The sequence below is a fragment of the Megalobrama amblycephala genome, linkage group LG9 (assembly GCF_018812025.1).
Source record: "Megalobrama amblycephala isolate DHTTF-2021 linkage group LG9, ASM1881202v1, whole genome shotgun sequence".
Taxonomy (NCBI): domain Eukaryota; kingdom Metazoa; phylum Chordata; class Actinopteri; order Cypriniformes; family Xenocyprididae; genus Megalobrama; species Megalobrama amblycephala.
This window is the reverse complement of record NC_063052.1, coordinates 92,691-115,355: the sequence shown is the minus strand read 5'-3', so window position 1 is coordinate 115,355 and position 22,665 is coordinate 92,691. Positions and strand designations below refer to the sequence as shown.

Here is a 22,665-nt window from a genome sequence, read left to right as displayed (position 1 = left end):
ACTCATCAAATTTAACCAATTTCAACTTCATTTTTAAGTTTATACCATCAGATTTTAAAAAATGAGTTGAAATGACTTCAGCTAATTCATTTATTACACACTTAAGACAGCATCTGAACTACAGTTTTAGATTGTTTTTTGTTGTTAATTTTACCCTTCAAATGTAAAAATGGAGCATCATCATATTTTGCTCTTTAAATGTTGAATAAACAAATGAACACAATTAAGCAAAAGTCCATATGATTTTAGCTGAAAGATTGAAATGTTTTCTGGACAATTAAGTTATTTAATTACAATATTTCTTTAGGTCACGTGTTGCTGTTTCATGAACTGTTGTTTCACATTCTCTCTTAAATGCACCATAACTACATTTACGATTATACAAACAAGTTAATTAATAAAATACAAATGATCATTTTTCCCAAAATGCTCTCTAGGCAGCTCAGTGTTTGAGAGACTTAATTCAGATCTCTGCTGATCTTCTTGATTTATTTGTTTTTTTGTCTATTACCTTTAATTCATTTAGCATTATGTGGTTAAGAAGAGCCAAAACAGAATCACGTGACCACAGTTTTGCTGAAATGACGTGACATTGACGTGTGATTGATTTTTAAAGCAGTGACACTGAAACATTGTTCTAAATCTGGTGTAATTATTACAGATGCAGTTGATTAAGACCTCTTCTGCTCATTAAAGCTGTTTATTTGATCAAAACTACAGTAAAAATTGTGAAATATTATTCCAGTGTAAATCAGCTGTTTTCTATGTGAATATATAGTAAAGTGTAATTTATTCCTGTGATCAAAGCTGAATTTTCAGCATCATTACTCCAGTCTTCAGTGTCACATGATCCTTCAGAAATCATTCTGATATGATGATTTGCTGCTCAAGAAACATTCATGATTATTATCAATGTTGTTGCATAATACTCTTGTGGAAAACATGATTCATTTTATTTTCAGGATTCTTTCACACCACAGGACCAAAAAACTGCAAAAAAACAAACAAAAAATAATAATAATAATAATAAAAATAAATAAATAAATAAAATTTAAATTCTAAAATGTTCATGACAAATAATAAATCTATGCTGTGCAATTTTGATTGACAGTTTGTTACTAAATCATTCCTGGTCTGTTTGAGTAACTTTAGATTGCAGTAATGACGCCACCTACTGGACACACCGACACACAGCACTGAAACACGGTCAGGTGATGAATGTCGAAGTGACCTGCAGTGAATTCCAGGTACATTTCTATCAGGATTTCCTTTCATGGGAATCAAACTCTCGCTGTACTCGACAAGCTGACCTACTGGATCAACATAACATAAAATAGCTCCAAAAGCAAAAATATTTTTATTCAACATTCTGGATATGCTTTGGCCGCAGAGTGTTTGTATTACAAATCCTTTTGTATTTAATATGATAAACAGACAAATATGGCATTACAGTAAGTGCTTATACAGTCTTATTTAATGTATTTATTCTCGCACATTTACTCCAGCAGGATTCTGCTCAGCTGCGGCATTTCCTGAAGAGATCCACAGCTTGAGCTCTCGACCAGTTCTCTAATGTCCGCGCGGCACACCGGACACTGTTTGGCGACGGCGCACAGGACCTCCTCTAGAGCCTCCTGTGAGGGTCGGTCCGGCAGAAGTCCGCTGGATCCCAGCAGAGCGAAGATGTTCTGCAGCCATCCGTCCTCCCGGATCAGGCTGGTTATCCAGGGCTGGACTCGAACACAGCCGGCCAGAGCCTGCAGACCGAGCCTCCAGAGCTCTCCGGCCTCCTCCCAGCGCTCCTCCCACAGGACACTGATCCGGGCCGCTTCCGAAGCCTGTCCGGACTGCACAGCGCTCAGGAGAAAAGACAGAGCCGAGGAGAAGAAACGCCGCTGACCAAGTTCTGCAGGGATTCAAGAAACACGTTATTAACCAGCAACAACAAGCCAAAACATTATGCAGATTTTACATATTTCATTTTTTGTTATATATTATAACACTAATAACTTAACAACACTGTTAAAAATGTTATTTTGTAGCATTTAAAAGAAAAATCTAAATACATTTTTAAAATATGATTATGATTTAATAAGTATGTATATGTAATATTTTACAAATTAATATTTTTATGCATTCCTTAACATTTAAAATTCCTTTATTTATTTATACATTTTTGCATCAGTGGACATTATTCTTAAGACATTTTTCATTCATATTCATAACATTTCATCATAATGCAATAACTTGCTCTCCCTCTAAAAAAAAAAAAAAACTTTAATATTTTGAATTAGATTACATTTTTATATTTTAACAATTTTGTTGTGCAGTTTTGAAATTTTTATTATTATTTTTTAAAAATGTGTTTATATAATTTTTTATAAAAAAGTTTTACTTATTTTAATACTTTAAACAAAAATAAGAAATGTTGCTTTGGCTGAAATAAAATAATAATTATTATAATTTAATGGTTTTATTAATCCTGCCAAGCACTTATTTGTCATTTATTTACCTTTTCACTAAAACCTCTTTATGAAATTCATAACCGTTCAGATGAACCAACAGTACCTGTGGACGCTGACTTCAGTCTGCCAATCATGAGACCCAAAGTGCAACAGTTCACTGCGAAGACCAAGAGGCGTGGCTTATGCAGAAGAACAGGAAGTGCCTCACTCAGCATGTCCTCCAGAGCGACGAAGCAAGGATCAGTCCTGAGAGAGAAAAGCAACAGTGCATCAAGGCGAGGTTACAGAATGAACCTCTGCTGTGAGAAAGTTCTGCTGTTTACCTGACCCGCTCCGGCTCGGTGACGGCGAAGTTGAGTAAAGCTGAACACGCCGTTTCTAGACTGGGGTCTCGGGTCACCGTCTTCCCGCTCTGACCTCTCAAAGACGCCCAACCTTTGCTCAGAAAATCCACAAGCAATGCTGGAGTGTCCAGAGAGAGAAGAACCCGCCGCGGCCCGTCTTCAGCGGAGAGATGACACAGAGCTGGCAGAAGATATCTAAGAAAGAGAACATAGTCTTTCAAAGTCTCATGTTGTTTTTGTGCTCTACTAGAACAGGTTGATTATTTTCCTCATATTCTCCATTGTTGCAGCTCCTCTCTTCCCAGTCTGTCAGTAACGCTCTGTTTAGTTCCTGTCTCTATGAAGCCCCTCCTTCTGAAAAGCACAATGTGCTCTGATTGGTCGGCTGGAGCAGTGTGTTTTGATTGGTGTTTGGGAAATGTCCCGCCCCTTACCATAACCGCCAGTTTCAACACACTACTAACTAACTCAACCAGGCCCCGCCCCTTTATTCTGCGCATTAATTATTTAAATGAGGAATATTGTGAAGAAACTCAAGATGGAGTTCAGAAACAGATTTAGAGAAGAACTCCCGCTGGAGGGAAATCTCTTTCCTGCTCAAACAGCAACATTACACACACTAAAGACAGATTCCTCTTTAAGAAAAGGCACGTCTTACCTAAGCGCCGCTTCTCTGCTCCACGTCCCGTCATGTGAACTACTGCTGATGGACATCTTTGACATCCAATCAGCAAGCCCCTTGCCTTCTCCCCCTCCCTTAAAGTGACTCTTAGCATAGCCAATGAGGAAAGGCAGGAGGTCGATGACATCATCCTTCAGACACGAGGTTTCTTCAGCAAGCCAAGCGCAGAGCGAGCGGAAAGTGGCGAACAGAAACGGGTCGTCGTAGGCCGTCTGTTCCACCTAAAGGAGGAAAAGTTTATAATTTTATAACAAGAAAGCACAATTTCAGTTTACATTCAATTAAACTAAAGAGAATTCTAATATCATATACAGTACCAATCAAAGGTTTGAGTTTTTTGGAAAGGAATTAATAATTTTATGCAGCAAAAATGCATTAAATTGATCAAAAGTGACAGTAAAGATTTATAATGTTGCAAAATATTTCTGATGCTGTTCTTTTGAAATGTGTTCATCAAAGAATCCTGAAAACAAATATATAATGAAGCAGCACAACACTGATAATAATCATAAATGTTTCTTGAGCAGCAAATCATCATATCAGAATGATTTCTGAAGGATCATGTGACACTGAAGACTGGAGTAATGATGCTGAAAATTCAGGAATAAATTACACTTTACTATATATTCACATAGAAAACAGCTGATTTACACTGGAATAATATTTCACTATTTTTACTGTATTTGTGATCAAATAAACGCAGCTTTGGCTGACGGTTCATGACTTTTTTCAAAAACATTATAAAGCCAAACGTCTGAACAGTGACGCGTGTGTTTAACACTTTCATCCCCACCTGTTTCAGATGGTATATCTCCGCGGAGAAGGCCTCCTCCAGGACTCCCAGCACCTGTCGGCTCTGCTGCAGACTCAGGCCGGCGATGGCAGTCTGTGGCGGGGCAGGGCTCGACGGCGCCCCCTGGCTGCAGGCTTGCTCCATAGCCGCCTCCATGATGCGGTAGCAGGCGGTGAGCGTGTGCTGCAGCTGCGGAGAGATTTCCGTGCCCGGCGGCTCTTCCAGACCCATCCTCACCTCCACACACGCCCGGTTCACCAGCAAGCAACAGAATTTAGGAGGTCCCGTGGACTCCCATCCAAACAGATCCAGGAGGCATGCGGACAGCACCAACACCGGGCCTAAATGCTCTGGGCTGATTCTGCCCTGAACCAAAGGCCGCAGCGAAGCCCACAGATTACCCACAATCTCCTTCAGCACCGGGCTTTCCGACTCGACCCCGGGCGGAGGGAGAAACAGTGGCATATTTGAGCACATCTCCAGTCGGGCCTGATCCGAAGCTTGGCAGAAGTTCTGCGAGACGGTCCCCAACAGCGAGAGAAGATCAGACGAGTGTCTCTCCCAAGCCCGCAGTCTTACGCTGGAAGACAACAGGTGACCCAGGAGCGGCAGCCCTTTCTCACGGCTGAGAGTCTGATTCTTGAGAACGGCTCTACTGAGAGCCAGAACCGCCCCGCGGGTCAGCAGCTGCTCGGGGCCGTGCGGTAAAGCACAGACAGCGTTCAGCACCTGGTAGCAGTCGCAGGCCAAAGCCTCGTCCAGGGCGGTCGGAGAATCCGCAGCACTTCCAGTTTGGGATCCAGAGATGCTCTTGGATTCATTCATTGCTTGTGTGCGTTTCTGCGTCCGGGTCGGGCCGTTCTCCAGGACGCTCAGGATCAGAGGGACGGTGCTGAGGAGCTGCGGATGAGCGACCATGCCTGCGTCCGTGCTGAGAGCAGCCAGAAGAGCCGCGCCCAGAGAGATCAAGTCCTCCGGCGGCAAACCGGAGCTGTCGTCGCCCCGGAACGCTGTGACCAGGAGGCGCGCGGGCAGATTCAAGCCCACCGCTTCAAAAATCCGATGGAGAGTCCCGGAATCCAGCTGTCCTGCTGGACACAACCTCGTGATCTAAACGCAAGAGAGACAACAGCTGTGTTTAATAACTTGAGCGCAAAATAAGAATATGACACAAAACATCTGAGAATAAAGCAGCGTTTCCATCCCATGTGTTCAAGAGAACAAAATCATCACTTCCTGGGAAACTAACGCAAAATATCAGTAATAAAAATGTATTGCTGCAATCAGGCTCTTTTTCCTCCATCATAAATGAGTTTGTCTCAGACGAAACACAATAAACGCTGTCATGTGATCCTGCGTTCGGATGCTGGTGTTCGGGAACACAATCGTGTGAGACGCTTCTGGAGGAATTAAACCAAATCATTCTGATGACAGACTTTGACTCAGAATCACCAAACCAACATTTGAGCTGCTGCGATGTGATTGGTCCGCTGGTTAGTCCAGTTATCCAATCACAGCCTCTGGTGAGGTGGTCACATGTGTTTTATGCACATCTTGGCATTTCCATCCGTTTTTCATGTGATATCCCAAAATGCACATAAAAATAGGTAGATGGAAACACAGTTACAGAGGAACACACTCATGTTTTCTAGCGCACGACTGATATTTGGTATTTTTTAATTATCGCTATCTGCCAATACGTGTCAGAAGTGGACTTTTATTTTGCCTTTCATTTTGAGAACGCAGAGCGAGAGCACAGACGCCTCAGTCTTCATTACCGTCTTTAATAGTTTTGTCTAAAAAACTGAGAACTGAAGAATATTGAGCAGTGTATGAACAATGTATTACAGCATTATTGTGTCGTATATCAGAGTGAAACAAGAACAAATTTAGGGCGGGGCTTGATTTTGTCAGTGGGGAATTGACTGGATGGTTGTGGTTTGCTATTGGTGGATCTCATGTGAGTGACAGGTTGCCCCGCCCTCATCATCAGAGAAGAGAAGAGATGCTGCAAGAGGAAGATATTCTGATTCAAGATTATGAGCGTGATTTAACACAGTGATGATGTGATAAATCATTTAGAATAAACACTGAAATAAATGAAATCCGCTGTGATTTCATGGAGACTTTAAATCAAATACTCAGCCGTTGGTCACTGCTCTCTCAGATCAAAACATGTCGTAGATCACTAATGAAGATGAAGATGAAGAGGATGAGCTGGTGTTTACCAGGAGCAGCGCTGCTAAAACGTGGCTGTCGTTCTTGGCGTGAGTGAGAGCGTGGAGACAGCGCTCCAGAACCTCTCTCTGAGACGGAGACAGGCCACCGGACCCTTCGGCTGCATCCGGATCCGTGCCGGACGGACACTGCGGGGGGGAGAGATGACACCCGTTCTCTGCCATCCTCTGGACCAACCTATAAACACCATCAGGAGATATGCTGTTAGTGACGACTTCAGTCCCATGATGCTTCAGGACTGAAAAAAGGACTTGACCTGTAAAAGGTTAACAGGTCAAGAGTTCAGATCAGGCTAAGACGTCAAAATGTCGAAATTATGACAGAAAGTCAATTTGGTATGTCATGTTTTATTAAAACTGACTAAAAAAAGTCATAAATCATCATATTAAAAAGTCGAAATTATGACTAAAAGATGTCATTATGATAGAAAGTCATAATTTCGATATTTTATTCTCGTAAATATATTTTAATTTCGACTTTATCGCTTCATTTCGACTTTTATCTCATAATGACTTAGTATGTCTGACTTTGGACTTTTATCTCATATAATAATCTCTATTTAAGGCTAAATCAGCAGGGTGAGAGGTTAAAGGTTAAATCAGAGAGCTGTAAAGGTCAGTGACGGTTGCTTAATGTTTTTATTATTGTATTATAAAGAATTAATACGTTAAGAGTTGACTGAGTAGCGAGCAAACACAAAACTAAACATATTTCAAAACTATCTCAACATATATGAAGTAAATTATACATACTAGAGCAAATCAAATCAAAAAGCCACACATTTATAACATAAACAGAACAAACCTGGAGCAGCAGATAATCGGACACGCGCCGACGCTACGTGGAGACAGAAAACCTCGCGAGACACAACGAGAGTGCTCGATTTCAAAATAAGAGTATTGGTTAACGGAAAAGTGTGCACGTGATTTTGCAAATAATATTGAGAATTATTTACCAACATTAAAAATGAAAAATCTCAGTATCATTGAAATGAAATACGAAAATGTGAAAATAAGAGGCTTTTTTATTTTTTATTTTATTTTACATTAGTCACACGCATAATTATAGAACAAATATTAATATTATGTTATATTATAATACAAATATTAACATTAATATTAATATACTATAAATAATAATAGTAATAGTACACATAATATAAAACATTAAATTAATTAATCAATGACTTAATAAAAATAAAATAAACAGATTTGATTTTCTCAGTGTGACACAGGAAACAGGAAGTGACGCGGTAAGCGATGGCTAACGCTCGTCTGTTTGAAACGGAGTGTGATCTAGTGAAGAAGTCCCGCATTCATTTTTAGCAGTTATTATTGTTATCCTCAAAGATTACACAGCTGAAGGATCAGGCGAAACATCAGTGAGTTTCTACACAAAGTTCGTTTTCCGAATCTGAAGCGCTGAATTAATTCTGTGCTCCGTCCATTCATAAATAAGAGGTGCGCGCGCTAGTGCCCTCAGTAGTGCTCTGTGCAGATGTCTGCTCCGCTCCCTCAGAAGGGCCTGGGCCCGGGGCTGCCGGTCATGGCCCCTCAGCAGCAGCAGCAGCCCGGGATGCCTCCACAGGGCGCTCTGCGGGAAATCTCGCCCGTCTACCTGTGCCGCATCGGGCAGGAGACCGTCCAGGACATCGTCACGCGCACCATGGAGATCTTCCAGATCACGCGCGCCACTCAGGTGAGAGACACACACCTGTGCTCCAGAACACACCCACTCATACACACACCTGTGCTCCAGAACACTCTCGACACTTATTCAGAGTTGCTTCATTATGAAATGATGATGATGATGATGATGATGATCCATGTACCATATTTGATTTTGATCACATCAAGACTATTAAAGGGTTAGTTCACCCAAAAATGACACTTCTGTCATTAATTACTCACCCTCATGTCGTTCCACACCCGTAAGACCTTCGTTCATCTTCAGAACACAAATTAAGATATTTTTGATGAAATCCGATGGCTCAGTGAGGCCTGCATAGCCAGCAATGACATTTCCTCTCTCAAGATCCATTAATGCACTAAAAACATATTTAAATCAGGTCATGTGAGTACAGTGGTTCAATATTAATATTATAAAGCCACCAGAATATTTTTGGTGCGCCAAAAAAACAAAATAACGACTTATTTAGTGATGGCCGATTTCAAAACACTTAATCTGTGTTCTGAAGATGAACGAAGGTCTTACGGGTGTGGAACGACATGAGGGAGAGTAATTAATGACAGAAGTGTCATTTTTGGGTGAACTAACCTTTAATGGCACATAAAAAATATCATGCTTTCATAACTGACATAGAAAGTCGAAATTATGACTTTGAATGTAATAATTATGACATTAAAATAAAAAAGACATATTAAATCGAAATTACTATTATAATTTATTGTGACAAAAAATAATAATATATTAAAACGTTATATAACATTAAAAAGCCGAAATTATGACAAACTCGAAATTGACATACTAAATCGACAATATGACAGTCAAGATTATGACAAAAAGTCGAAATTATGACAATATTATATTAAAAGTCATTATAACAAGTCGAAAGTTGTAAAATTAAGTCAAAAATGATAAAGTCAAAATTGGCAAAAAGTTGAAATTATGACAGGCCTACGAAATCAAAATGACTTAAAGTCAAAATTCTGACAAAAAGTCGATGATATTAAAAGTCAAAATTATGACATACTTAACCAAATTATTTTAACAAGTAATAATTATAACATTAAAAAGGTGAAAATTGACTTAGAAAAGTCACAATTATGACAAACTACATTGAAATTGACTTAAAAAGTCATTGATAGAAAGTCATAATTTTTTTATTTTTCTAACTTTAATTAAGACTTATTATGTCAGAATGTTTGTCATAATTATGATTTACCAAAGCAAGTTTTTCTTTTCATAGAAATGTCTTAATATCAATATTCCCCAAAATCAGAGCAGCGTCTGAAAGCACAAACTAATATAATAACTAAAATAATAAACGTGTGTTTGAAGGAATAATATATTGTTATTATATCAGTTTGAAGCACTGCTGTCGTTATCGATATCTTTCAGCTCTGCAGAATATAATTCCTCAATAATCGATCGATCAGGTTAGATGTCACATGACCGTATCATGAGGAGAACATCACTCACTTTATATGGACAGTTAAAGATGTATGAAAATGATCAAACATTAAAAATAAAAGATGCCAAACATTTGGAATAAAATCTATATTTTTAATATTATTTTCTATGTTGGCATGAGTTTGATGAAGAGCGTTCTCTTTCTCCAGCTTCCCAACGGCGTGACGCAGAGTCAGGCGGCGTATCAGGACCGCTTCGGGAAGCTGCAGGAACACCTGCGTCAGCTGACCCTGCTCTTCCGTAAGCTGCGTCTGCTGTATGAGCGCTGTGTGGAGATGACCCCTGACCTCCAGGAGTCTCCGGCTGAGGTCAGGCTGCTGATGATGATGATGATGATTGATGCACAACACAGACACTTCTGCTACACTTGCTCTTAGCTGTAAGGGTTAGTTCACCCAAAAATGATAATTTCTGTCATTAATTACTCTCTCTCATGTCGTTCCACACCCGTAAGACCTTCATCTTCAGAACACAAATTAAGATATTTTTGATGAAATCTGAGAGGTTTATGACTCCATAGACAGCAATATAATCAACACTTTCAAGGTCCAGAAAGGAACTAAAGACATCGTTAAAACAGTCATGTGACTGCAGTAGTTCAACCTTAATGTTATGAAGAGACGAAAATACTTTTGTGCGCAAAAAAACAAATAACAACTTTATTCTACAATCTCTAGTGCTCATGAAGCTTCGAAGCTTTACGAATCTTTTGTTTCGAATCAGTGGTTCAGAGCGCCCCCCAGTGGTGAACCATTGAAATTTTGAAACTCTTATGATGTAACAAAGCCTCATTTGCTGAAATCATGTGACTTTGGTGGTTTGATGCACGCTCTGAACCACTGATTCGAAACTAAAGATTCACAAAGCTTCATGAAGCAGAGTTCTGATTTTCAATTTCATTTTTGGGTGAACTAACCCTTTAAACGTGTGTTGCACTTGTTCTGATTAGACTCATAATTCATGTAATACATTTTATTTTAATTAAAGGCTGTGATTGGGTGACTGCACTAACCAGCGGACCAATCACTTCGCAGCATCTCAAATGTTGGTTTGGTGGTTCTGAGTCAAAGTCTGTCATCAGAATGATTTGGTTTAATTCCTCCAGAAGCGTCTCACTCGACTGTGTTCCCGAACACCAGCATCCGAACGCAAGATCACATGACAGCGTTTATTGTGTTTGAGACAAACTCATTTATGATGGAAGAAAAAGAGCAGCTTCCATTTTTATTACTGATATTTTGCGTTAGTTTCCCAGGAAGTGATGAATTTGTTCTCTTGAACACATGGGCAGGAAACGCTGCTTTATTCTCAGATGTTTTATGTCATATTCTAATTTTGCACTCAATTTAAATCAAACTTTGTTTGGAAACGCAGCTGTTGAAACTAAGCTCTAAAATAAATTTTGTGGCGTTTCCTTCTGAGTTTACATCTTTTCTTTCAGAATGTTTCAAAGCGTTCAGAAACGCATGTATATTCTTCTTATTCTGCTAATGTCATTTCTAATGAAATACTTGAAATTTGCAAATAATGCATTCAATTAAAAAAAAAAAATCAGTGTTTCAGACTTTTGTTCCCAGCTGTATTAATCAAAGTGAATCTCAGGACAGATATGATCACAGATGATATTTCAATAATGTGTGTGCTTCCTTCCGTCCAGCTGGTTCCGTACGTGTCGGAGGAGACGGCAGCGGTGCGGGTGGAGCCGTGCAGCCCAGCGGTGATCCAGGAGAGACAGGAAGTGCTAGAGGTTTGTTTCATAGATGATCATCACCGTCTCTGAACTTACTAATGCTCTGAAATACATCATGCTGATTTATATATATATATATATATATATATATATATATATAGTAAAGTGTAATTTATTCCTGTGATCAAAGCTGAATTTTCAGCATCATTACTCCAGTCTTCAGTGTCACATGATCCTTCAGAAATCATTCTAATATGATGATTTGCTGCTCAACTTGTGACTTTTGATCAATTTAATGTGTCCTTGATGAATAAAAGTATTGATTTCTTTTTTTTAACAGAAAGTGAGGCAGAAGAATCAGGAGATGAAGGTGCTGATGGACCAGATGAGGAACCTCCTGTGGGACGTCAATGCCATGCTCACCATGCGGAAATGACTGCGGTACACTTCCTAACATGTGACCATCTTCAGTCACGGACTTTTGTTGACGAATGAGATCAGACTCGGCAGCTCTTCCTGCCTCATTTACTCTGATTAATAACTGATGTTTCACACTCTTGCTCCTCAGGTTGTGTGTGTGTGTGTGTGTGTGTGTGTGTGTGTGTGTGTGTGTGTGTGTGTGTGTGTGTGTGTGTGTGTGTGTGTGTGTGTGTGTGTGTGTGTGTGTGTGTGTGTGTGTGTGTGTGTGTGTGTGTGTGTGTGTGTGTGTGTGTGTGTGTGTGTGATACACTCCTGATATCTGCCTGAAGAATCATCTAAAAAAAGAATCAGGCTGGTATTTTTTGTAAAGATTTTTATACAAATTAAAAAAACCTTTTTTTGTCCCTTCTCTTTTCTTTCATGAAAGACAGAATTCACATATTAGGATTTCTTAACTGTTGCATAATCATTGCATTAGTATTAGATGACAGACTACATGGAATATTTTCACTGCCGTTCAAGAGTTTGTGGTCAGTGAGGATGAGTTCAGATGAAGAAGTGACAGTAAAAATGTTTATAATGTTACCAAAGATTATCTCAAATAAACGCTGTTCTTTTGAACAGAATCCTGAAGAAAAAAAAAAAAATCATGATTTCCACTGTTTTCAACACTGATAATAATCATAAATGTTTCTTGAGCATCAAATCATCATAGAATGATTTCTGAAGGATCATGTGACACTGAAGACTGGAGTAATGATGCTGAAAATTCAGCTTTGATCACAGGAATAAATTACACTTTACTATATATTCACATAGAAAACAGCTGATTTACACTGGAATAATATTTCACTATTTTTACTGTATTTTTGATCAAATAAACAGCTTTGGTGAGCAGAAGAGACTTTCAGAAACATTACTGTCAGGACGGTTTAATCGCAGCGCTGCTGTTCAGTTGTGAATGTGTGATCTTGTAATGATTTAAAAAGATCTTGTTTTAGATAAAGCCGCTATGGAAGAATATTATGAAAAGTATTCACTTTAAAAGCTTTACTGCAGCTTCACTTCTGAAGACGGACCGTGAGACGCGTAACAGACGGACACTGGAACAGCTGTATAATGATTCTCATGTTCACATGGTCAAAGTTTATTAAACAAATTACAAAAATTGTCACGTATTCAGTCTGACAGCATTCAGATCACTGAGGTCCATCTTTAGAAATCATTATAATGCAGAAGCCTAGAGAGAAGAGACAACAAATGCTTAAACATCTGGATAACATCTGGACAGCAAAAACAGAGTAAAACTCACTTGTTCTCTAGATGTATTCATTAAAAACCTAGAGAAGTCCATGCATCAACCTTGAAATGGACTTTTAAATAGTGGCTGATATTGATGCCAAAAGCCGACAGAAACTGATTCAGCATTACATTTCTGAAGCAATCTTCCCTCATCTGATCACATGATCAAACGTCAGTCTGGCGAATCACAGGAAGCCTGTGTCTTCATGTACACAATATGAGTTTCCTTTTAATTTGTCTTCGTTTCTTGTCTAACATACATTTAAAGAATCTCTAAATGCATCTTAAATTACACTGAAGTTAATCGAGTTGTTCTGAATTTGGAACGATTGCTTCTGAACCCGAACCAGAGAATAGAGAGTTAATTCTGCACACATAAAACAAGAGACGGCTGAGATGCAGTCGTCCTCACACACACACACACACACACACACACACACACACACACACACACAGCTGGTACTGACCTGAAGAGCAGCGCGTTGCCTAAATTATTGGCCACCGAGTAGAAGCCGCTCCTCGGGGAGAAATCCAGACTCCAGGTTTGACAGATGCCCTTCTTATTGAATTGTGGGAAATTGGAGAACACTGTGAAACTTGGAAGATGGACCTAAAAGAGCAAAACATCAAAATTATTTTCAACTAAAAATGCCCCAAAAGACCATCGACCCTCTTTCTCCACCGATGCATTACTGAGAATGATGTGCGAATAAACAAAAACAATCCCAGATTACAGCAAAAACTGCTTGAAATATAGTCCCTTGCAGCTCATGAACAGGTAAAGTATGAACTCTACACAATCTTACGCATGTGATTATCATACATCACATAAGAGTCTGGAGCTTCAGTTCATCAGAATCTCAGTGATTTCGATTGTTGGTCATAATTTGCAGACCGTTTAACGGTGTGAGGAAACTTCCTGACAGACGGTTAGAACCGATCAACCATCGCTTGAACGACAGCGGGTTTAAGCACCATTTCTGACCGTGTGATTCTCTTGACTTCACGTCACAATCTCATGTACTTTTACTCACACAAACAATGGAAAAGAAGAGCTTTTTGAGAAATGCCTGTGAAATTGAATGGGGTTCAGTTTTGGGTTAGTCGCAGTGACAAAAACATTATTCAGAATATTCTAGAGAAGTCGACAAAACAGCTCTGGATCCATTTTGGGAATGACCGAAGGAATGATGGTTTTAGTTTGGCAGATGCTTTTATCCAAAGAGACTCGTGTTGCATCGAAGGTAAACATTTCATCGGTTCAGGCATTCACTGGGAATCGAACCCATGACCCTGTGTCGCGAGCGCCGCGATCTACTGTTTGAGCTACAGGAACAAAGTGTTAAATACAGAGTGCTCAGTGTGAATATATTACTCTGCTCGTTTAGTCACGAGATTATTACCACATTACTGCGATTTCACAATAAGCTCATGGATTTGTAATCACAATCCACAAACGCACCAGTCGGTTAGCCTCGTTGTCCGCGCGTGACCCGATGGCCAGGATCTCTGCGGTGTTGTTGAAGCACAGAGACGTCGCCGCCGTCAGCAGGTTCATGACGGCCTTCAGGGGTTTGGGTTCGCCCTCGAGCAGACAGTCCTTCTGCGAGTAGATGTTCACGACTCCAGACTGAGAGCTACAAACCAAACCACAGGATTCAGACGCACTTCTTCTGAGGCATAAAATCATCTGCACCACAGTTATGAACAAACACTTATTGAAGTTCTTCCCTGATGTTGGTGAAACTCACCCACAGGCCAGATACGAGCCGTCTCCTGACAGCGCCAGTGATGTTCCTCTGACGCAGCCCTCGTCTTCAAACCTCTTCAGACATCTACTGCTCCGAACGTCCCAGACGAACACCTCGCCTTCCTCTGAAACACACACACGGCCATCATCCTGACGAATGAAGCGCACGCAGATTCTGCGAGATTATCAGAGGTCTTTGATTTAATAAAGCGGCGCGACCTGAGGAGAACAGAGCGCGTCTTCAAAGTAATATAGAGCTGATCTTGGGTTAGTGTTGAACTGGTTAAAAATTGGTTAAATTTGATTTCCACTGACAGATATGTTCTTGTTTTAAGCACAAACTTGATAATTATTCTTTCAGTAAACAGTTAATATCTTCAGGCGTTTCTCTTCTCCAGTAAATGTATCTTGATTTAAGAACGTTTAGATGTTTGTGCTGGAAAACAAGACAGAGACACTGAGGAAGAACAGAGTAACACAAACACAGTAATATTATCAGTAAGAGATGTTTGGAACGATTCTTTATTACATGAAACCCGCATGAGAAAAGGGTTCCTGCGACTCACCGGAGTTTGAGAAGATCTTGCTGCCGTCTGCGGTGAAAGCGGCCGCGCACACGTTCCCGTTCATCTTCATGCTGCGAATCACTTCTCTGGTCTGAAGAGGAAACACACACACACACACACACACACACACACACACACACACAGCATCAGTACTGAAACACAGATCGCCGTACGCTCATGATCTGAGGCCAGAACATCAACGCAGCTAAGATGAGAATATGTTCATTAGAAAGCCTGATTGTGGGTCACTGAATGACGTCTGTGATGTGAACCTTTGTGGTCATGAGATGGAGATACCCTGAGGAACCAGAGAGGAGCAGATGCTTTCCATCTGGAGAAACCTGAAAGTCTGAGACCTTCTGCTCATTCAGACCTGATGAAAAACAAGATCGCGTTAATATAACGCGCAATATATTCAACAAAAAGTAAGTTACACATGAGCGAATCGCATCGAGCTCACCTCGGACGCTAGTGACGGGGATAATTTTGCCTTCCATCATATCGTAGATGTAGAAGAGTTTGTTCCTCAATCCAGTCGCCACAATGTGTTCCCCATCAGCGCTGAACGAAGCCTTGTTCACGGGGAACTTCTCCAGATGGATGGTCTGGATCTTCGGGTTGCTCTTGCCGTCGACCTGTTGAGAAGAATGAATTTCAAGGTTATTTTATGTAGCGAAGGTCATTCTTACTCCGTTACGATCAGGTTATTGACGGGTCACCTGAAAGAGCGATATGGAGTGATCCAGACCGGCGGTCATCACGATCTGAGCCGACGGATGGAACTGGACTGTGGTCAGCCGACTTTCGCTTGGACACTCAGTGTTCGCATTCAAGCACCTCTTTATCTGACAGCAAAAGAAAAATATTTACAGAACGACTGAACGCTTCAGTGTCACATGATGGTTTGACCTGTGACCCGTACAACGAGAGTCCACCGTGCTCTAAAAGATCATTAATATTTTACTGAACCGCAGTGGGAGACCACAAATGTTTTATACGTTGTTGCTATAACAAGCAATGACAGCACGTGTTTGTGATATCGTGCAGCGGACGTAATTAAACTCTACCTTAATAGTTCCTTTGGGCAGACGGTCAGACGAGCCGATGAAGTTCCCCGTCCTTCGCAGCAGATCTTCGCTCTCATCCTCATCTTCACTCTCAACTTCTGCTTTGAAAAAAGGGTCAAGCGTTTATAACTGCAGTAAATGATCCACACATCTACAGGTTATAGATGGCATGAAATACTGTATGTTAAACTTCACCTTTCTTCTGTCGTTTGGCCGCCGTCTCTTCTGCCCAGCTGGGAGTGCCGCCCATGGCCTTCTGAAACCTGGGAAACAAACCAGACGCATTTTTCTTCCACGTTCAGAAGAGTGGTTCATACAGATATCGCCTCAGTTTGCCGTGACTTACTGCTCTTTTAAGCGCTGCTGAAGCTTGTGTTTCGTCATCGTAGTTTCCGCTTCGCTCTTCTTAAAGTCTCTGCGAAACCGATGCGTCATGTCGATCCTACAAACACACACAGATATTTACACCTGAAAATGACATACAAGCACGACTAGAAGGCTGTGAGATGTTTCTGCACATGCTGGCCTTACTCTTCCTCCTGCTCATCATCCTCATCCTCCCATGCGGCTCTTCTGCGGTTCGGACGCGCCTCGCCGTCCTCTGAAGAATCACTGCAGACCTCATCATCGTCCAGCAAAGTGCTGCTGTCCTGTTCATTCACAACACATGAAGGTCAGTTCACACACACACACACACACACACACACACACACACTCACACACTCTCACACACTCACACACTCTCACACACTCTCACACTCTCACACACTCTCACACACACACACACTCTCACACACTCTCACACACTCTCACACACACACACACTCTCACACACACTCTCACACACACTCTCACACACTCTCACACACTCTCACACACTCTCACACACTCTCACACACTCACGTGAACATCAGTTCATGCACACACACTCTCTCTCACACACACACTCACACACTCTCACACACTCTCACACACTCTCACACACTCTCACACACTCTCACACACTCTCACACACACACACACACTCTCACACACTCTCACACACTCTCACACACTCTCACACACTCTCACACACACACACACACACAGGTGAACATCAGTTCATGCACACACACACACACACTCTCACACACACACACACACACACACACACACAGGTGAACATCAGTTCATGCACTGGGAATCGAACCCATGACCTTGTTTGAGCTCCAGAAGAGTCACATGCACGGTAATATTTTGGTTTAAAATGTATCTGAATGTAATTTTGAGCTGTCATGAGTTTTAAGTGTCATTATATCTTTTCTTTAATGTTGTGGTTTAAAAGCGTCATAATAATAATAATAATGTTTATAATGCACCTCCGTCAGTCGCTCGGTCAGCCGCTCCTCCGCGCCGAACACCAGCTCCTCCAGCAGCCTGACGGACGCGTTCTCCCTGCCGAGCGTCGCGCACAGCCCCGCGTGCCTCTTCTGTTTACTGTGCTGCTCTGGCGCGGTCAGCGTCTTCGCCTTCTTCGCCTTCTTTGGTTTTCTAGAGAAAGACGCTGATGGTTTCTTCTTCTCCTGCGGATCCACTGGAGCAGCTGACGACTCCATCACGCCCGAACGCTGATAATCACCGCTTCAGTTATTAAACAATCCAGATTCCGCTCTGAGATGATCTCGAGTACATGTGGCTCTGCTTCTGCTGCTGGAGAATGACTGCATCAGCGCCCCCGCTGGACTGGAGTGCGGAGCGCCGACAGGAAGACGGAAGTCTGTTAAAGTCACCATGAAATCAAAATCGAAAATCAAAATCAATTCTTGTTTTATTAAGGAATATTGCAGTATTTCTTATAAATGATTTATCCATGCACATCATTTTTAAATTCATGCCTCATAATCGTCCTCTTGAAGACACATCTCTACTACATTTAAGATATTTAAGTCACATTAATCAAACTGAGGTCAGATATATGCAAGTGAAACTTGATTTTGTCCATCGAGAATTATTTGTTGTTATCTAACCCATAGTTTTCAAAAACACCCACAAAAACTGCAGCTCTGTCAACTTTCCATCTCAAAAAGAAGAAAAATCGTGATGATTTATCTTTGAGATCAGAAAATGAAGCTCTGTCTGGGCCAACACGTCATCAAGCGCCTTAAAATATATTGTGTGATATATGATGAATATATAATGTTTCAGCGTTCGTCATCAGCCACGCCCCCACGCCCACCCTTTATATAAGAGCCGCTCGCGCCCGTCTGTCTCCTTCCGTCCTCAGGATCGCGTCAGTGTCTTCTGTCCTCCGTCAGGTGTGTGATCTCTCTCATGTGTCTCATGTGTTTGTTTAATAAGTGAACATTTATTTTCCTTCGTTTGTGTCGCTTTAGTTCTGTCGTTATTCTCCGGTTGTGTGATCTACCCACACACACACACGCGCACATATCACAGGCCTAGATCATAACAGTGCGACATATTTATGTTTAATTGTCGAAATGGACAGGCTTTATGAATAATATCGCGACAAGAAGCGCTTTTATCTGTCCTGAAAGTACTCGTGCACGAGCGGTACTGCGCATGCGTGTGACGGCAGCAGGCCGCGCGACTCTCATTGTTTCTGACTGATTCAATCTGTGCTTGAACTCGAGTGTCTTTATAAAGCTGAATACCGTCACAGCTGTAGGATATTCTCACCACACGCGACTGTTGTGAAGGAAACGTCTGAATAGAAGCTATAAGTATTGAACATTTCCATTCCTCCGTTCAGTGGCACCTGCTGTGCGCATGCGCGACATCTGGAGCTCGCCATCTATGCAAAGTGTCTGAAGTTCAGACCGGGTGTCACGTGACTTGCTTTGACAGCAGGAAAACTCTTCTCTCAGCACACGTGACCACATACATTAAATATTTCCAGCTTTCACTGTGAGACCAGCTGCTCAGGACAGCATCTTCAGACATCTTGAAGACTCTAATGTGCTCTCACTGTAGAACTGCTGCTAAATATCACTGATTATATTTAATACTTGTAGAATGACTTGCTACATGCTTTAAATGCAATAGATATTAATAGACATTAATCACTCTTGACAATTCAAATGATGTTTTCATCACTTCATCTGTCCGTCTGCCGTCTCTCCACTGCTCATCTGCTGGTTTAATCGATCTCATGAGCGTCTGTTCTCTCGTTCCTCAGAGTCATGGCTGCCAAAACCGAGCGCACCTTCATCGCCGTCAAACCCGACGGTGTGCAGCGCGGCCTGATGGGAGAAATCATCAAGCGCTTCGAGCAGAAGGGCTTCAGACTGGTGGCCATGAAGTTCCTTCAGGTTGGTTGATCTGGACCCTACAGGAGAATCTGTGCAGATGTTAACGTGGTTCTGATGGTTCTGGTGGTTCTGGTCCACAGGCGTCTGAGGATCTGCTGAAGCAGCATTACATCGACCTGAAGGACCGGCCCTTCTACCCCGGACTGGTCAAGTACATGAGCTCCGGGCCGGTTCTGGCCATGGTGAGTTCTGATCCGTCCGCCGGTTCACGCTCTGCTCTGATGTGGGCTGATGTTTAACTGTAGAGATGTTGTCGTCGTCTCAGGTATGGGAGGGTCTGAATGTGGTGAAGACCGGAAGGGTGATGCTCGGAGAGACCAATCCCGCCGACTCCAAACCCGGAACCATCCGGGGCGATTTCTGCATCGAAGTGGGCAGGTGCGTCCGAGCTTCTGATCACGAGTGTTAAATCTGTAATATCTTGTGTCGTCTGTGAAGATAAGAGACGAGTTTTTGTGTTTTCAGGAACATCATCCACGGCAGCGACTCCGTGGACAGCGCCAATAAAGAGATCAGCCTGTGGTTCAAGCCGGAGGAGCTGGTGTGCTTCAAGAGCTGCGCGCAGGACTGGATCTACGAATAAACATCACGCCCATCTCTGCCTCTCGCTGGACCAGTTATCTGTCGTGGACTGGAGTTTGTTTGTCACTTCTGAAGCACTTGTTTGAATAAAACATGGAATCTCTTTTGCTGTAAGAGTCACTTTAATATTCTGAACCACACAATGAATCTCCAAACTAGTGTTCGTTTGCTACGTTTGGGCTAATGTTCAGCTGATCTCAGCATTGGTTACATGAATGAATCCCTCATGTGAACTTTAAATTCAAAATCAAACTCTGGCTTTATTTGATCTGTAAGCCTCTGCGCTCAATCCATGACAACACTTACATTTAGAAGATTGACGTCTCTCTGCCACCAATACGCTTTCTGAGCAGAAGTGTTTCGGTACGGCATCGCTGTGAAACTCCTGGATCTGTCTTTAAGAGTGTTAGATATGAAGATTATCTCTCTCTGCTGCCTCATTTTCAAAGATGATCAGTGAATGCCAAGAACTTGCTTTTGTTGGAACTCAATAAAATTTCTCATTTTTTGAAGCCATGCTGCATCAATCACAAGAAGCTCTGATTTAATATTTTATTTTTGAAAGATATTCGGTTTCCAGTGCCTGTTTTTGAGTTTTACTGAGACACGGTTTGTTGCAATATTGAGGTGTTCAATATTATTTTAGAAAATAAACATGTCTCTTCGCCGACGCTCAGTATGAGCTAAATCCTGTTAAAGTACTGTTAAAATCAGATGCTTTTAGACTTTTACTTACTGGAATTGGTGACACGAAGTCAGTTTTATTTATAAATCGCTTTATTCAATAGATTGTTTCAGAGCAGCTTCACAGTGATAAACATGAAAATAACAATGATGCAAACAGGATTCACTTCAGCTGTAAAGCAGCTCTGAAAATACAATCGTAAACTTTGACATTATTCAGTTGAAATCAGTTCAGTGTAGATTCAGTTTGGTTTAAGGTGAGTTCAGTTCATCTATAGAGAAAGTGAAAGTGACACGTGGTGACCTGGACTCGTAATTTGTCCTCTACATCAAGAGCTTAGAACCCAAGAGGCGAAACTCTGATGCTTTTTTGGGTAACAGTCACTAGATGGCGCTCCGGTAGCGCGGCCGCCATTATGGGGTGAAAATACTAACTAGACAACAGAATCCTTCACATCTTACGCTCCCAAAATCAGCGAATTTCACTGCCAGACCAGAAGCGCAATAGAACAGTTTTTAAATTAAGTCACAGTAAATTGTATGATCCTACAGTAAATGTTGTATTGTCTTATATAAGTTTTATTTTACCAGTTGTGGAATCCAACCATTCACCCATCTGAGGTAACGTAGTTAGCCTACTTTGAGCATTTCCATTTTATGCAACTTTACACATTTATTAATAGTAAATTAATAATTAATACATTTAAAGGTGCCCTAGATTCAAAAATTGAATTTACCTCGGCATAGTTGAATAACAAGAGTTCAGTACATGGAAAAGACATACAGTGAGTCTCAAACCCCATTGTTTCCTCCTTCTTATATAAATCTCATTTGTTTAAACGACCTCCGAAGAACAGGTGAATCTCAACATAACACTGACTGTTACGTAACAGTCGGGATCATTAATATGTACGTCCCCAATATTTGCATATGCCAGCCCATGTTCAAGGCATTAGACAAGGGCAGCCAGTATTAACGTCTGGATCTGTGCACAGCTGAATCATCAGACTAGGTAAGCAAGCAAGAACAACAGCGAAAAATGGCAGATGGAGCAATAATAACTGACATGATCCATGATAACATGATATTTTTAGTGATGTTTGTAAACTGTCTTTCTAAATGTTTCGTTAGCATGTTGCTAATGTACTGGTAAATGTGGTTAAAGTTACCATCGTTTCTTACTGTATTCACAGAGACAAGAGCTGTCGCTATTTTCATTATTAAACACTTGCAGTCTGTATAATTCATAAACACAACTTCATTCTTTATAAATCTCTCCAACAGTGTGTAATGTTAGCTTTAGCCATGGAGGACAGCCTCAAATTCACTCAGAATAAAACGTTAACATCCAAATAAATACTTTACTCACATAATTCGAAGCATGCATGACGAACATCTTGTAAAGATCCATTTGAGGGTTATATTAGCTGTGTGAACTTTGTAAATGCGCTGTAATATAGTCGACAGCTCGTGTGGCAGGGAGCACGCGATTTAAGGGGGCGGTGCTGCCTAAATCAGTGCATTGTTAATGATGCCCCAAAATTGGCAGTTAAAAAAATTAATTTAAAAAATCTATGGGGTATTTTGAGCTTAAACTTCACAGACACATTCAGGGGACACC

The 22,665-nt window shown here is 41.2% G+C and overlaps 4 protein-coding genes across 5 annotated transcripts; 2 read left to right on the top strand and 2 right to left on the bottom strand.

Annotated features, from left to right (window-relative positions):
* Positions 1–1,338: 1,338 nt before the first annotated feature.
* Positions 1,339–7,474, bottom strand: ncdn (neurochondrin). The gene is made up of 7 exons (XM_048201016.1): positions 7,327–7,474; positions 6,513–6,699; positions 4,285–5,394; positions 3,468–3,712; positions 2,789–3,004; positions 2,569–2,711; positions 1,339–1,906 (listed from the first exon to the last, which is right to left on the bottom strand). The coding sequence occupies exons 2-7, from the start codon at positions 6,684–6,686 to the stop codon at positions 1,497–1,499; spliced, it is 2,298 nt and encodes a 765-aa protein (XP_048056973.1). The 5' UTR covers positions 6,687–6,699; positions 7,327–7,474; the 3' UTR covers positions 1,339–1,496.
* Positions 7,475–7,753: 279 nt separating this feature from the next.
* zgc:114119 (Mediator of RNA polymerase II transcription subunit 30-like) lies at positions 7,754–12,187 on the top strand. 2 transcript variants are annotated; one of them, XM_048201014.1, is made up of 5 exons: positions 7,754–7,903; positions 7,981–8,220; positions 9,825–9,983; positions 11,333–11,422; positions 11,706–12,187. In XM_048201014.1, exons 2-5 carry the CDS (start codon positions 8,020–8,022, stop codon positions 11,799–11,801), a joined length of 546 nt encoding a protein of 181 aa, XP_048056971.1. In that variant the 5' UTR covers positions 7,754–7,903; positions 7,981–8,019; the 3' UTR covers positions 11,802–12,187. The 2 variants fall into 2 exon arrangements, with proteins under 2 accessions (XP_048056971.1, XP_048056970.1); XM_048201013.1 differs by having other exon boundaries at positions 7,754–8,220.
* A 715-nt stretch (positions 12,188–12,902) lies between these two features.
* On the bottom strand, positions 12,903–18,641 carry utp18 (UTP18 small subunit processome component). Its single transcript, XM_048201011.1, has 14 exons — positions 18,500–18,641; positions 17,829–18,226; positions 17,002–17,120; positions 16,817–16,912; positions 16,666–16,733; positions 16,471–16,568; positions 16,123–16,248; positions 15,864–16,038; positions 15,676–15,776; positions 15,404–15,494; positions 14,839–14,962; positions 14,550–14,724; positions 13,555–13,697; positions 12,903–13,025 (listed from the first exon to the last, which is right to left on the bottom strand). The coding sequence occupies exons 2-14, from the start codon at positions 18,063–18,065 to the stop codon at positions 13,001–13,003; spliced, it is 1,578 nt and encodes a 525-aa protein (XP_048056968.1). The 5' UTR covers positions 18,066–18,226; positions 18,500–18,641; the 3' UTR covers positions 12,903–13,000.
* LOC125274645 (nucleoside diphosphate kinase) lies at positions 18,633–20,463 on the top strand. The gene is made up of 5 exons (XM_048201012.1): positions 18,633–18,764; positions 19,646–19,778; positions 19,859–19,960; positions 20,044–20,156; positions 20,244–20,463. The coding sequence occupies exons 2-5, from the start codon at positions 19,650–19,652 to the stop codon at positions 20,359–20,361; spliced, it is 462 nt and encodes a 153-aa protein (XP_048056969.1). The 5' UTR covers positions 18,633–18,764; positions 19,646–19,649; the 3' UTR covers positions 20,362–20,463.
* The last annotated feature ends 2,202 nt before the right edge of the window (positions 20,464–22,665 follow it).